We start from the raw sequence: 16,734 nt of genomic DNA, 5'->3' as shown, positions 1-16,734 counted from the left end.
ATTTCCTGTGTGTATAAAGAGCTCTAGAACTTTAAACAGCTGAGCAACCCATTCCATAAAAAAAAAAAAAAAAAACGGAATTAGCAAATAGAAGTTTATTTTGTTCAAATTGTGCTTTTACCCGATTAAAATTTTTACTGAGCTCTTACATTGCCAAAGCAGAAGACAACATGAAAAGTGATGTGAATCAGCTCTTCCTCAGACAGTCAATAAAACTTCACCTCAGTGGTATGGACTGTCTTAAAGTCATTTTCAAAATAAGAGTGAAGATTGATACCAACATGGAATCATGCTATCTATGTTTTCTGCTCAGCACATGCAGATAAGTTATTTATAAAAATAAATACTAGTAGTATATTTTTGCATGTACATATTTTAATATGGCTCAGATTTCTCTGTAGAGAAAAAAAATGCCCTTCTTCTATACAGAATTATGCCACAGATACAAATTATACCACCTCAATTAAGTATTCCCCTGCTTTTATATCTAATACCAAGATAATATGTGTTACAGTTCTGTGAAATAAGTGATAAAGAAGGTGCATGTAGGTTAGCAAAGCTGTGAATGAAAATATGTAGTGAAGAAAATGGGTTTATCAGGAATCATTTTTTGAGTTACATGAGTTTTGGAAATAAGTTTACTGTATGTGTGAACACTGCCAGACAGGAAACAAAAGTAGCACTTAACTAATTTTAAGCATAGGCTAGCACTTATTTTATGTGCAGTCTTAACGAGTCTTTAAGTTTCATTAGATTATATATTTGCATATAGATAAGATACTTGTAACTTTATTACTGTTTACCATGGAATAGTTGCTACAATTACAGTGATTAAGCTGACCAGCCTGATTATTTCATTTTATTTTCAAGATGTTTCTAAGAAATTAAGGTCAGTCTTTTTTTTTTAATACAAAATACGTTTGTTTTTGAATCGTAACAAAACATACACAATCCTTTTCTTGCTCTCAGCTTCTTGTTGTAATAATAACACTGACTTTAAAAAAAGAATTTCCTGGATACTAATGACCAGTTGGTGCTAATTAGTCACAGTAGAGGTGACATGTTATAAATTACTTTTAGCAATATGCAGATCTCTGGATGTAGCCTATAAATTGATTATTATTGCTTATAAAACGAAAAAGAACCTGTGAGCTTGTTCTGCTTTTTCATTAGTGTTATGACCAATGACAAAAACATAATGTGATCAGAGAGCAATTGGCTGATGGGATGTGCTCAAAAGGTTATAGAAAATGGGCTTGTGTCAGGCTGGGGGCCAGTTACTCATGGCAGTTGAGCATTTTTAAGCTTTTTAGTTTGAGAAAAAATACTCCTTTGCTGACACGTGCTACATACTCATCTAATAGCATTTCTGTTTGATTTCTCTTCTCTTATTTTGTTTCCTTAATATCAAAGCAATTATTTGGAAAAGACTGAAGCAGCAGCAACTCATAGGAAGTTTGCTGCAGAAGGTGATATCATGTCCCTTCGTTAGTTAATTTTGAGAGAGCAGCAAGGAACTATCAGCATTAAAACGTGACCTCATAGAAAAAAAAGCAACATCCAATAGAAGTTTCTTCTTATAAGAAGACATATCGTTTATTGAATATATCCCATATGGTACTGCAAAGTACAAGTATAGTTGTTTTCAGCATCTTTAAACATTTAATTGTTCAAATAATTTTCATTTACATTGGAAATAAATGCTTCAAAAAAAAATAATTTAGTAAAAACAGAAACAGGAACGCATTATGCCAAATTGCATGTAACTCCTAATTTTAGTGGCACCATATATAAGATCAAGATGGAATTTTGTATTTCCTGAGTTGATAAATTGACGTTTTCTATGTTATTCAAATTTTGAATATTATTACTCTTAAAATGTATTGCAGGTATCACAGGATAACCTTAATGCAAGTGAAACAGTGATTTCCCTGATGAAAGATGTCAGTGAAAGCATCCTGGTTTAGAATTCAGATTCGTATTTTTTTTAATATATTTGCCAGTTTTCTTGACAAAATCAAGTTCAGCCAAAGTGACTTTGTTTTAGTTATTTTATGAAGAGTATGTCTAAATTTTGAAAAAACAAACAAAAAACAAACAAACAAAAAAAAAAAACAAATTCACAGCTTCCAAAGACATTCACTTCCCTCTATTTTTGGCACAAACTCTTTTTCTGGTAGATTTCCTCATCATAGTTTTTTTAAATTGTTTGTCTTTTTCATTATGGCTATATTACTCAGTATATTTTATAGCCTGAGAGGCAATACACTTGTGTGCTGAATTTTCCTCCTATGTTGCATTAATCTGTACAATAGATCTTCCTTCATCAAAAGCTAAGCAGAATAGGGTTTATATGTATGACGTGGATTAAAGCTCAGTGAACAAGCTTGCAATAAGAGGTGCGACAGAGTCAGATGTAGAAGCTGGACTACTTGAATCAAAGCCTAAATTTTATACATGGCAACATGGTTCTTTTAACCCCAGGGGCTCAGCTGAGGAAGCTGAGAGAAGAAAATGCAGGAACTGACATATTTCTGTTGTTCCAGGACTGAGATTTCAAGTCTTCTGAACACAACTGTGTCCTGTCACACATAACGTTGCTTTTAAAGACACAGAAAACAGTGCAAGGTTTACCACTAGAAAAAGGATTGGGATCTACATTTTTAAAATTAAATAGAACTCAATTACCACTAGTAATAGAATGTTTAAACCTGAAATACCAATTTTTAGATCTTGTAAAATGACTTGTTATTTTTAGCACAAGGCATTAATGGATTTTATAATCCTAACATTTATTACACAGCACTGTAGTAGTACACATCAGTGATGTCTTATGCAATTGTATTGCTGCCAGTCCATAGAGCTATTGCCATTGTTTCCCATAGAAACAAAACATAACAGTATAAATATGAATAGGAGAAAAGACAATTACAGGAATGACTCACATTAACTTACAAGTTTAAATAAGAAAATTTGGACAAGGGTTAAGATGTTGAGGTTCTCTTAAAACAGTTTGATGCCAAACATGCAATTTCAGTGAAGAGGAATGTGTACAACTTTTTGTCTGAAAGGTGACTTCAAGTACAACCTTCCTTCACATGCCTATTTCAGACATTATTTTGAATAAGAAAATTATATAAAATAAAAAAAAATAAAAGGTTAAAATAAAGGTTCCTCACAGAAGAGTTTCTGCAAAGTTTAATATAGTAAAAAATAGTAGTATACTGTGTTTTCAATGTCTGAATATCTTTACTGACTTGGTGATGCTTTTACATTGTAATTTGACCAAAAAGATCAATCTGTTTCTGTTTTTAGAGCAATCAAATTAGATGGTGAAAGTCTGAGTAAAATAAGTGCTTAAGCGAGATAATAATAGCATTGTCAATTTTGAGGTGGGGGAAATGTAGATTTAGAGGTTAGAAAGAAATAATTTTGAACCAGATTTTTTTTGAATTTCTAATGTAGTTCCACAGATATTGAAAAATAACTTGTGAAAATTGTATTTCCTTGTCTTGTAGAGGTTGTAGACCCTAGGAATGGAGAATAATTGCTTTTGTCTTTTTTAATTTAATGAATTCTGGAACCTTCAGTCTTACTAGGCAATAAAATACTTATTTTAAATTCAACTAATGCTAAGCATATGTGATTTGGACAAGCATTTCTTCCAAAAATTGTTCAATTTAACTTTCTGTTAATAGCATTCATAAGTACAAGGGCTTTTGTGAAAGTAATGTCTCCCATTTTACCACAGTGGACCAGTATGCCAGAGACAGACGTTGGTAGTATGGCAGAAGAGACTGAACCTTCCTGCCAGTCCCCTGTTATGTTTTGTTGCCGTGTGACAGATGGCAGCAGAGGGACAGTCTTATGGAATGGTGTCTGACATGGAAGTGTGTCCGAAGCAAATGTGTGTAATTGAGCTCTTTCATGAGGAAAAGCTGCACCCATTGATATTCATCGATGTTTCTTGAACATTTATAGAGACTAAACAGTGGATGTGAGCACAATGAGGCAATGGGTGTTGTATTTCAGTAGTGGTGACAGTAGTGTGAAAGACAAGCCACACTGCAGATGCCCATGCACAGCTGTCATACCATGAAATGAAAGGCATATCAATTAGGTCATCCACATGAATGAGTGGATTATGACCAGGGAATTGTGTATGGAGTCAAATATTGGTTTCAGTGCATTGGCAGTGATGATGGCAATGTTGAAATATTGCAAAGCTTGTGCCACGTGGGCCCTGCAAATACCTGGAACCAGAAAGAATGCTATATGCAAGTTTGTCAGATCTGTTCAGCCAATCCGAGGCTGAGGATGACTTTTTCCTGGACTGCATCATTAGCAGTTACAAGATGTGGTATCACTGCTACTAGTTGGAGTCAAAACAGCAGTCCATGGAGTGTTGACATGTCAATTCCCCATTGAAGAAAAAGAGATGACTTTCAGCAGGTAAAGTGCTGTGCAATGTCTTTTGGGATAGGAAATGGATGATCCTTCTGGATTTCCTGGAATCCCATCAAACCATCAGTTCTTACCATTACATCACTATGATGATAAGAGTCTCAAACATCCAGAATAAGACTAGAAAGAAAGACAGCCTTTCTCTTGCATCAAAATAACGCCTGGCCCTGTGGAAGTTTGAAAACTATGGAGCACTGCTAATCTTGGCTGGACTGTCCTACTGTCCTACCACACCCACTGTACAGCCCAGATCTTGCCTTCTGACTTACCCCTATTCAGGCTGATGAAAGATCAACTGTGTGGGCAGTATTTTCCTAGCAGCAACATTGTCATAGCACTGAAACAGTGAGTCATCTTCGCTGGTGTAGATTTTTACAAGTATGGTGTGCAGGCTCTTGTTTGTTGCTGGTAAAAATGCATAACTAATGGTGGTGACTACGTTGAAAGATAGTGTTTTGTACTTTTTTATTTGATAACTTCTTTTATCAAATAATGCTACTGTGCTTTTTGCACCTGTTGTAGTTTCCATGGAAATAAATAAGAAACATTACTTTTGGAGTTAACTATGTATCTTTGCAGATTTAAGTGATTTCATCTACCAATTATATTATCCAATCAGCATGTAGAAAGAGGCCAGAATCACTAATGACAACATTTTTTAATGTATTTTTGCAGCTCTTCGAGATGCTGGTAAACAGTCTATCAATAGTGACTGGAAGATAGAACATTCAGGAACGTTCAATATTGCTGGGACCACTGTCCATTATGTTCGAAGAGGTCTCTGGGAGAAGATTTCTGCCAAAGGTCCCACAACTTCTCCCTTACATTTACTGGTATGACAATATTAATTTTGTGTTTTATTTAGCCTTTTTTTCTACGAGATGTTTTCTATCCTCCTGGCCCACTGGCTAAATTTGGCACAGTACTGCCATTTCAAGGTTGAAATTACCATATTTTCCATTCAGAAGTAGAGTTTTGATACAATGTAGGGAGGAAAAGTTGGTAGCCAAATGACAAATCCAAAAGAGAAGATGAAGAAATGATGCAGAAATACTTCACAATTCAAAATTCCTTAATTGCAAGAAACTGTCTTGAATGTCTAAATAGTTTGAAATATCTCATACCTAGGGAAGGCATCATCTTCTTAAAAGCACAGAAAACGCAATTTCCTGGATTTGTTATGAATTTTGTTTTGCCTTTATTTTTGCTTTTGTTTTTGTTTTTGCTTTTTTAAATTTAATGAATTATTTTACCTGGGGAGCTCTTAGACCTTTATGTTAAATAAAAACATTTTTCCCATTATTCTGAGTTAGGTACCTCTAGTAATTTTTCCTATCAAATCTATCAGAAAACTCTAAAGGCTACTGAATCTTAGAATCATAGAATGGCTTGGGTTGAAAAGGACTTCAAAGATCATTTAGTTTCAATCCCACTGCCATGGACAAAGTTACCATTAGACCAGGCTGCCCAGAGCCACATCCAGCCTGGCCTTGAATGAATAAGTTATTCTGTCAAGGTCTTCAAGATTATTTCTTCAAAGATTCTGTTGTGTTCTCATCAGTGCCTGTCCTCATAGGAATGTTTTCCTCCTCTGTAACTTACAGGTGCTGCTTTTCCATGACCAGAGCTATGGTCTACACTATGAGTACACAATCCCACTGGATCCTCCACCTGAGAATCAGAGCTCTAAAGTACCAGAACCTCTTTTCATGTGGACTCATTCTGGCTGGGAGGATTGTGATGCTGTATGTGGAGGAGGTAAAAAAAAAAAAAAAAAAAACAATGCAAACATTCAATGCATATGTATATACAGCATGCATATATATATATATTTACCCTGTATATATATACACACACACAAACTAGAACAAATGGTATATTAATATTTCAGACTCTGGTGGTCAGTGTAGTGCGTTTAATAGTAATGTGCCTATTGTAGCTGGTATGATTACACAGAATAATCGACATATTTCTTTCTGTTCTTCCTCAATATATTAAAAGAATAATGATAACTATAATGATAATCTTAATGATAATCTAGTTAAGATTCAAACTAAATAAAGTAGGTAGAAAAAAATGATAGTAAAGGAATGAAATCTCAATTCAAGATGCAGTTTCTAAGAAGAAATACAAGTGTAAGAACAAGAACAAGAATAGAAGGTTCATGCGCATTCCACTCTGTATTTGGAACTACTTAAGATAAATGATCTGTAAAAGAAATTTCAAACTTCAGAAGAGCTGAACCCCAATCTCAGATCAAATACATTAGTTACGTGAGTTGAGAATGGTCCAGAAACATACGGAACAAATATAGCAACAGCAGATATTAGTATGCTTATGTAATATTTTTCCTATGTTTATGTTTGTAAACTGTTAAAAATGTGAATTTGGAAGAACTAAAAGCCAATATGAGAACAAATATTGGAATATGAATGACATTACTGTAGCAAAATCCTTTTCAATCAGTAACTGTTCAGAAGCTGGTTATTAGAAAATGTGAGGGATTTTTTAATGAAGGCAACCCCCGAGACCTTTTAATATGTTGTATAATTAATTTATAAGACTTATACTGTGAATAATATATTAATTATTAATACCTGTCTTTCATGCTTTGATAATCATAGCTGCTCTGATCAGCAGTTGTGAAAACTGCTATGCATCTTGTAATGCAATAAGAAAGCCTGGAAACACTTTACCTTCTCATAACAGCAACACAAAGAACACAGTGTTCTAGCTACTTTGATTCTGCAAACAGTCCCAGTGTCACGACAGATTACTGTAGTTTCCATAAACATGCCTTTTGTGGTTTGGTAAGAAAGCTTCTTCCCTGAAGGCATTTTGTACGTGGTACTAGTATCATCCTCTGTTTCTTCATAGTGCGCTCATTTTCACTTGGAATATTCGTTCTTTTTACAGTTTCCTGAAGTATTTTTAGAATAATTGGAATGCTACCACAATCTCTCATTATTCCTTCAGATATTTTTGAAGTTACCTATCAATTGGAAAAATCCTAAAATGCACTATCTTGGTGATTTTTTTCTACATTAATGCTTAAATAAATATTTAAGTGTTTTACTGTAATGTTTATTTTTATCATACTTTTCTCTGTTGTAATTGGCCATCACTTTTTATTATTGTTTGAAATAGTTGAGTTAATGCAAAGTTCCATGAAGGTTTTTTTTTTTTACTGCAAATATTCTGAAATGCATGTTAAATTTTTTTCCCACTTTAATTCTTCTTTTCATTTATTTCATTTAATATGAAGTAATAATGAAATAAAAATGATGCAGCTTGTATCTTGTGTAAATTTTTGTGCTTGAACTTTTATCATCAAAATTTTCATGTACCCAATTAAAGAATATAAATATCAGTAGTTTTCCTTAAATGTTTAAAACCTCTGTCAGGATGAAAGTACTGATGAAGCAATGTGACTTTGTGCATTTTTACATATGTCACTGGTCTGCCACTTCTTGTGTTGCAGAAAAGCATTCTTAGTGTAGGCAAGAACATGGATGCAAAGTTGTATATGTAAATGAGGGAAAAAAGGGTCAAACGTTTTGAACACTGTATGTAATAGATAAGTTGTGTGTGCGCTACATATACAAAAACTGTAAAATGTCAGTTGTAGTCACATTGAAAATTATTATTTCTAACTTTGCTGCTTGGTCTGCAGGCACATTTCTAACCGCTAATAAATACTGCATTCTGCACTCACCATTTGTCAGTAAACTTCCAGAGAGTAACAGAAAGAAGTGGTTATGAGGTTGTTTTTTACAAACTGAAGACTTTAATTAAGGGGCTGCTAGTCTTCTAAAAACTATATTCCACTCTGATTACAAGCTCATGCTTGTGATAATTATTGCATTCAATTCAGATTTCGTACCTGTTCAAGAGGATCAAGTGTCAGTCCATCTGTAAAGGCAGTGTTTACATTACAGAACATGCATTAGGTCTCCACCAGCAGTAAACAGCTTCCTAAATGGTTACACTGCAGATCAGACTGTATGGCCTTTTCTCTTTAGTGTACTCTCCTTTCTGAAGGCCTCAGCCGTGATTCCCTTTACCTGAGTGCTGGCCACACCTGCCAATATGCTACTAAACAGAGCAGAACTGCTAAAGTCAAGCAACGCAGGGAGGCAGGATTTGTTATTCCTTTCCTTTAACTTAACAAGCAAACACGTCTTTTTCCTGTGTGATTTTTCCACAATCTGTTCTCGACACTGAGGTCTTGGTTGAGGAGGAAGCAGTTACAGCAGTGAGATGTCGGGCTCAGAATATGACTTGTTGCAGGACGAAAACAACAATATTCTAATGACACTGGTACAAATATACTGGATTAAGAAAATGCATTCTTCCCTAAAAAGTTTAGTATCTCCCTTAGGCTCGCTGCTGTCTTTTTCACTTCTTTTTGCCAAACTGAACATAGAATAACTACATCTGATGTACAGATAAATTTCGCATTCCTTTTTAACAAAGTTGTCTATTCTTGGTTTCTCTGCATACCTGCTTTATCTTCTACTAGGTGAAAGAAAAACAACAGTCTCTTGCACAAAGATTATGAACAAAAATATCAGTCATGTGGACAACAAGAAGTGCAAATATTTAACAAAACCTGAACCACAGATCCGAAAGTGCAATGAGCAGCCATGCCAGACCAGGTAAAAGTGATTTGATTGTATCAGACTTATACCTAAATGTAAAAATCTCAGGTGCATTTATTGCTTCTGGCAATCAATGTGCAGTAAAGCCACACTTCCCAAAAGTTAAACTGCAAAATATGGAGGATGCTGATACATTTAATGTTGTTTATCTTAAGTCTGAATTAAAGAGAGCCCTTAAGCACAGGACTCAATCAATTATCATTCAAGAAAGCAGCTTATTACTTTCTTTGGTAGAAGTTCTCACTGTGATGTTGAAAATACAGTGAAATTGAAAGTAATTCAATTCAAAGCAAATGTAATGCAAAAACTGTTGAAGAAAGTGTGTAAAATGGACCAGCAGACATAGCTTTGTTGTAAATCATGAAATATTAAGATCAATAAAATACAACATGTAATACATCGTAAGTAAGACTGAACTATTAACATCTGTGTTTCCATAGACAATTAAACAGTAGATAGATTTCTTTCAGTTATATGCATATTTGACCAGGTTAGCATTTTATTTTATTAATGACACTATACACTGAATTGATGGAAATGAAATAGTCTGCTATTCTTCTGAGGCACTGTATATCGCATTATTTAGACAGTCTGTGAATTGTAAATTGTAAATTGTAAATTGTAAAAAAAACTACTAATAAGGAAAACTCAGTTAAATGTTCAGCTTTCTTACAATAAATGTCAGAATGTTGGAACAGATTTGTTAAACTTCAGTTTCCTAAAGATCTCCCTTGCAAATCTAACCTCCTGGGATAAACTTGTGTACTACATTTATGGCAGAATTTCTGATTTTTAACGGTATATGGCCAGTCTGAAGCTACAGAACATTTGGGGAAACGTATCTCCTAGAATGGTTACTTTCCAGGTATATGGATTCTGCCAAACTGCATCATCGCCTTATTTGCTGTGATTCAAGCGAAGCAACTTGATTTACGCTTGATCCTAAAGAACATGAAAGAGTCTGAGCTCCTCTGGTTCCTTAAGAACAACACACAGGACTGATTCTGTCTTAAAAAAAAAATGATGGACATAGGTGCAGGGCATACATTTGACATATAGGTAGTCATAGAGATAGAAAATACAAGGCTGATTAGTGGACTGTCATATTTGAAATGTGTAACACTATTTTGGAGCTTTTCTAATTGGACTTGTAATGACATGAGAGTACTCTGAAAACATGGAAACTGATGAAGTGAGCATTAACTTATTCATAGAATCACGGAATAGTATTCAAGTTTAAAATATGTTAGATTAGTAATTAGTCTGTTTAGAGCTAAATGTTAAATTGAAAGGAAGGAGAACATTTACAAGTGTATCCTGACTAAGAAATTATTAGTAAGCAAAAGATTAAGCGATATAATGGGACTTCTTCCATCCTTCCAAGATTTCTTCTTACTGTATTGCCTGTATTTCTTTGTAGATGGATGATGACTGAATGGACTCCATGTTCAAGGACATGTGGAAAAGGGACACAAAACAGACAAATAGCCTGCACACAGCAGCTCAGAAATGGGACCTTGATCAGAGCAAGGGAGAGAGATTGTCTTGGGCCAAAGCCTGCTTCTGCACAGCGCTGTGAAGGCCAAGACTGCATGACTGTGTGGGAGGCGGGAGTCTGGTCTGAGGTGCCGCATTTACAGCTTATAAGCAGACACAATGATTATTCATTAGTATTTTCTGAGAGTGTAGGGCTTTTTTTGCTAGCAAAATGTGTTTCAGAATCCTCATGCAATGATTTAGAACCAGGACTAGGAAAACAAGCTTGGAAAACAAATATAGAACTACTACATTTTACCTAGTTAACGTCCTGGAACAGTTTCTTTTGGCCTATTTTCAAGTGGATGTAATCAAGTACATCCTGACTGTAGTAATGGCTAACTAGTGGTACGCAGAATTAAGACAGCTGCCAGCTACAGAAATGTGGGTTCAGACTGTGAGTGTCTGAGAGGGAGGTTGGTCAGATTGTAGCTTCCATTTTACTTCAGGCAGGCCGGGAGAGAAGCTGAAAAAAAAAAAAAAAAGGACATTCTCTTCCTTTTTCCAAGAGCAGTACAAGCACTGAGCCAAAGGGCTTGTAAATAAGATAATTTTGGATCCATTTATCCTGAAGCATTAGTGCGGGCTGTATGTTCATTTGATTTTCTTCTTCTAAGAAGCTATACTAATTCTTACAGTACTTGACTGTGGAGGAAGAAGGGAGTTGTTATCACTGCTGTCTGGAAAAGCTGAAGGGGTTATTTAAAGCTGCTCCCTCCACTGGAAGAATACAGCAATTCTGAGCTGTGCTATGAGTCCCTTCAGGCTCAGAATAAGAATAGCAGCTTCTGAATGTGGGTATACAGCTTTGTTTGGGTTTCTGTGGTCAGCAGCACAGGGAATATTTTCAAATAGAAAAAGCATGTGCTAAGGTAGAGGTAAGAGGAGTAATCATCAGCAGTTGTTGGTTTGATACAGACATTTATAATGCAAAAGTTGATTGCGGGAAGAGTCATGCATGCTTATAGTGGTGTGAGAAAGAAACCCATGTGGTTTAGTTGATCTGTTTCACTTGAGAGATAATAAATAAGCACGTTTCTGCTGGAAGAAGTGTATTTTGAAGAGAGAGGTGTTTCCCGTAGACATTCCTACTATCACCATTGAACTGGAAGCTAGCCATTTCTGCTTCCTGCAGTTGCAATTGCCTTGGCAAAGGAGAGTTTTGATCTACAAGCAGTGGGATGATCAAAAGCAGTGATAATGTTTTAAGAAGGAAATGGCATAATTTTTGGCAGAGTGGTAATAGCTGAAAAAAGCATAGATTAAGACCTTCTAGGGAACTTGAGGAGAGTTTTCACATGCTGTGTATGCTGTGAATTTGAATTTTCAAATTCAGTCTGGATTCTTGCATTGGTTTAGAGTACTTGCTTTTACATTTTAACTTTTTTCTTCTTATAAAGGTGGAGTTTATTTGAAATTGATAAAGTCTTGTACTTACATTCTTCATTTAGTGTTTTTCATAATATTTCTTTTAATTATTCAAAGATTGCATTATATTTTTACTGCAACTTTTGTTTCATCAAATCTTTTCTAAATGTTTCCTTATCCCAACACAGCCTTTAAAGCTTAGTTTTTTAGTAAGCAATTTTTTTTTTTATCAAATTACATATTTTCACATATAAATCTAAAAATGATCATTGTGCCTCATACAGAATTTTTGTTCATGTGTTAGTTTTTAGCAAATCGAGTATCTGTGCAAAGATTGAAAGTCAGGAAATCATTGAAGTCCTGAAGTATTTATAATAGCTTGGCAGAAGTCATTGGCAGAGGCCTTTTGTAGAAACCTGAAAAACATCTTTTTCCAACAGTGCTCTGTAAAGTGTGGTAAGGGAGTACGGCATCGGACTGTGAGGTGCACCAATCCCCGCAAGAAATGCGTTTTGTCCACAAGACCTAAAGAAGCAGAGGACTGTGAGGACTATTCCAAATGCTATGTCTGGAGAATGGGAGACTGGTCTAAGGTGAGACATCCTTGATTCTGCTGTCCCATAGCGTAATACATTCAAAGCTGAATTCTCTGTATGGCTTCTATTAGAGATCTAGAACCCTCCCAGTTGTGAAAAAATAATAATTAAAAAATAGTAAATAAAAAAAAAATATTCAAAACATGAAGTCACAGTGTGACAAAGTGTAAAATAAAAGTCAGAAATGTGGATTAGTTGAATGTTCAATATTGTGCAAATGTGATATATATATTTACTGTTTCCAGTAGGCAGGCCAAACTGTCAGAAACATGAAGAGTATGGAATATATCAAGTGTTCATATTTGCAAATATGCTATTATTTCTTTTCCAGAACTGTTCGAAAATTCTGATAACACTTGATTAAGCAAAGTAGCAGTTCTTTTGCCTGCGTCCTTTATTTTCTTTAGACTTATTTTCTTGCTTGCATCTCACTTGATGTCTTACTGAGACAACGTATCAAACACATTGAATACTGAGTTTGGCTCCCAGCAAGAAGTTCCTGAACGTCTGGATAGCAGCATACAGGCTATCAATTGGCAGTGTGCACTGCATGGTTTGGTGAGGTACTCTCGTGTTTCTTTTCCACTTCCATCATAGGCAGGCAGAGGCCTAATGTTTGTTGTTGCATGTCCTAATTCTGTCATGCATTTCTCATTGTAATGTGGAATTTGTTTCAAGGGTTGCTTAACAAAATGGTTCTAGGAAAATAATTGAATTTCCATTACTAAACATTTAGAGTAATTTGCTTAGGTCATCCTACTGAGTCCCGTCTCAAAACTACCTCACAATCTTTTTTTCCTAACCAGGGCAAGGTATTGTTTGCCATTTAGATGTAACCCAACTGTAAATAATTATAATAATTATACTCCAATTAAGATCATTTCAAAGACATTTTATCATGTTTGCAGAATTTTATTTGTCCACAATTCCAAGATGTACCTTTCAGCCTCATAAGGAAGCATGTTTAGCATAGTCAATTTCCAAGTACAACATTTAATAACCAGAAAGCAAGTATTACTGGATTTTTCTGAACACCTGATGTAACTACCAGTTATTTCCTTGGTATAGGAATTTTGATTTCAATGAAATACATACACACAGGCCAAACAGTATCAGAAGACACTGGTTAGATCTGTGATTGAATGAATGTGTTATTGGACTGGGAACCTGAACATCTGGTACGGTTTAAAATATTCAAAACACAATGAGATTCTGGAAAAAAAAAAAAAAAAAAAAATAGTTGATAAGGTTGGTTACTGCCCTATCACAGACCATGCTTTAGCAGAGATATTCTTACTTATTTATTTATTTATTTATTTTGCTTCTGTTCATAACCTTGCAAACATCTCTTCTGCTTTCAATGCGTAACATTACTGCAAAAGCTTTTAAACTTGCTTGCATGGAGAAGTATTTAATGTATTTTTGGTTGTTTTTAATATGATGTAATAGCTGGAAACAAGGACTAAAGCCAGCAATGTATGACTGGCCAGCCTTCCAAGAATTAGCTTCAAGAACTGTATGGGTAATGAGTGTTTCACAGAATTCTACTTGTGAGCTCCCATTTTATGACTGTAGTGACTGTGGGGTACAAATTGTCACTATCATATTACTGCTTACTCAATTTTCTGGTCTTCTTTATGAGTTATTTTCAAATACTTGATTTTTTGGAATACCGTCATAGAAACTAGGATATAACCCCCTACCTTAGCTACTTCAGAAATGCAAGTCAGTATAGCCATTAATTTTTAAGCAACAGCCAGAAGCAACTTATCTTCAGAAGCAGGGTTACTTTTATAAGAAGATATGTTTGGAAATAAGCCTAGTAGATGCTTTTCCGTACCACAGAATTGGAGAAAAAACTTGCATCATATAGCACTAGCATGAACAAGAAGTAGACCATGTAGAAATGACCGTTTGCTTTTTTAGCTGAAGCAGTCATTCAAATCAGCATTGCTGAGGCTATCTGAGGATGCTCAGACAAGTTATGCTGTATTCCCAGTGCCCTCTGAAGAAAAAGAAGGGCTTTATTCTCCGATTCAGTACTTTTCACAAAAGCCCGTGTCATGGATTCATGTACAAGAATGTATTTCTTCCTGTTTAAAATTTACTGGCATTTCAAATGTTCTGCCCTCCTCCTGTCAAGATTTTAACAGTGTTACCTATATTGTGCTTTAAACTTCAGGAACAGAATATGAGGGAATATTTTGTATGGAATGGTCAAAATCTTTTGAATGGTTAATAATAGAGCCTGAGTGTGACCTATGCAGCTGAGATTTTCTAGGATTTATACAAAAAGAATAGATACTTTAATTTCTCTGCGGAGACATGCGTTCGATTTAAAATATACTTGGATTTCCTTTTTTTTCTCCCCGTTACTATTCTGTTCCATTGCTAGAGTACATAGCAACACGAAGTCATGTCATACATATTAATATGTCTGCAATAGGGGAAACAAATGGAAAGCTCAAATAAATGTTAATCTTTGCTCACTGTTTGTTTCTAACTTAGAAGTTCAGTGTAGCCCTCTGTGTTCACTGTTTTTACTCTTCAGGATCGTTCTTGACATTGACAGAAGGCTGTTCCTTTGAGCAAAGCCAAGTTCCCCCTAGCTAATGCCAAGACTTGGCTTGAAAAATTTAAATGACGCTTCTCACACATTGAAACAAGAGGCTTAATGTGATCCTTATTGGCTTTGCTGCTTCTTTTGAACTCCTAAGGCATAATTTTAAATGAAGCTTAAACTGTACTATTACTGGAAAGATAACATTATTAATAACCATGGTTGTGTTGTAATGGAATTAATATTGTTTTAGAGGTACAGTCACATTGAGATCAAATAATTCTTTTGCTCAACATTTTAACAATAATAGCAAGATCAAAGAAAACTTGACTACAGGCTCTGATAAGTCAAAAAACACATAAATCCTTCTAAAATTCTGATTTAACTTATAAATATGCTGTATAACCTGAAATGTATGTATGCAGCATTAAACTCCTTAATAGCTTTTATTAGTCAGCAAGGTGGCTCAGTGTGCTAAAAATTTCTGTTCTCAACATCACTTGTACTCTGTGCCTGCCCTCATGAGTGTGCTGTGAAACTAAAGGCTCAAATTGAAGTGCTGGAGCCATTGTCTTGAAACATTATCAATTTCATTCTTTTCTCTGTGAATGCTGTCCATTGGATACAATGCTGAGCAAAACGAACGTTTTCTCCCGATGAAGAAAGCTTATCACATTTATTATAGACTTAAACAGAGCACAGTGTAGCTTGCTTGTGTTATGAGCAGTAACTTTTGCTAATAATTTGTCATCTAAGGATAAAGAAATAAGCAGGAGGGTAGACAAATGAAATGCATGTGCAGTGTTTGTTAAAACATCTAGATGACTTACCAGAGAAATTCACATCACTGTATGAGTAGTTACTTAAACGATGACAGTACAGAATACTCAAAGGTTGTGTTGAGGGAACTTTATGTTGGAAGTTATATATACACGCATATATTTTGCTATTATCTGGAATCTTCAGAACACTGGTAGAATAAATGAAGCATAAGAGGCAGATGAATTTTGGAAGGGAGGACAGTTTGGGAGTAGAGTACGTTTTGAAATTAATAAGAAAAATCTTAAGTTTGATGTGATATTAGGCCAGAAACTTCTGGAGGCATTCAGCAAGTGGTAATAGGATTGAAACAATGGGCAAGAGAATAGAATTTAGAACTAATTTAGAGCCACTTGTAGAAAGTGAAGGAATATAAGCGTATGTGTATAGGAGTCAAAGCATATAATATGACGTAAGTGCTAAGATAAGATTTTGTAGAGGAATCTGGAAAGAAAAGATGCACTCAGTAGGGGCTAAAGAGGAAGTGACAGCTAGATTTCTAAACAGTGCCTGTGTATTAGGCTGCAGAGAAACAGTCGTCAAATACAGAATCTGTCATAATGATTCACATGGTTGGGGTGTATTTTGCTTTGTCTGTTGGCTGAAGAAGTTAGAAGGGGGATCAAAGTTGGATCTGATAATTTTTTCTTGTAAAACTAAATGACATCTGAAGCCACTGCACAGTTTACTTTTGCACTGTAAAAAGCCACTGGTTTTTACATCAGTAAAT

General features: G+C 35.0%; 1 protein-coding gene across 1 annotated transcript in view; it reads left to right on the top strand.

Annotated features, from left to right (window-relative positions):
* Positions 1–16,734, top strand: part of ADAMTS19 (ADAM metallopeptidase with thrombospondin type 1 motif 19) — a 158,228-nt gene that overhangs the window by 123,734 nt on the left and 17,760 nt on the right. Inside the window, exons 17-21 of the mRNA XM_052700979.1 lie at positions 5,140–5,297; positions 6,069–6,222; positions 8,987–9,122; positions 10,546–10,750; positions 12,470–12,622. Coding sequence (XP_052556939.1) covers positions 5,140–5,297; positions 6,069–6,222; positions 8,987–9,122; positions 10,546–10,750; positions 12,470–12,622 — 806 coding nt within the window. The remainder of the gene's footprint in view (positions 1–5,139; positions 5,298–6,068; positions 6,223–8,986; positions 9,123–10,545; positions 10,751–12,469; positions 12,623–16,734) is intronic.

This window comes from Tympanuchus pallidicinctus, unplaced genomic scaffold (assembly GCF_026119805.1).
Source record: "Tympanuchus pallidicinctus isolate F22 unplaced genomic scaffold, pur_lepc_1.0 scaffold4, whole genome shotgun sequence".
NCBI classification, from domain to species: domain Eukaryota; kingdom Metazoa; phylum Chordata; class Aves; order Galliformes; family Phasianidae; genus Tympanuchus; species Tympanuchus pallidicinctus.
This window is presented reverse-complemented; position numbering and strand designations above follow the sequence as displayed.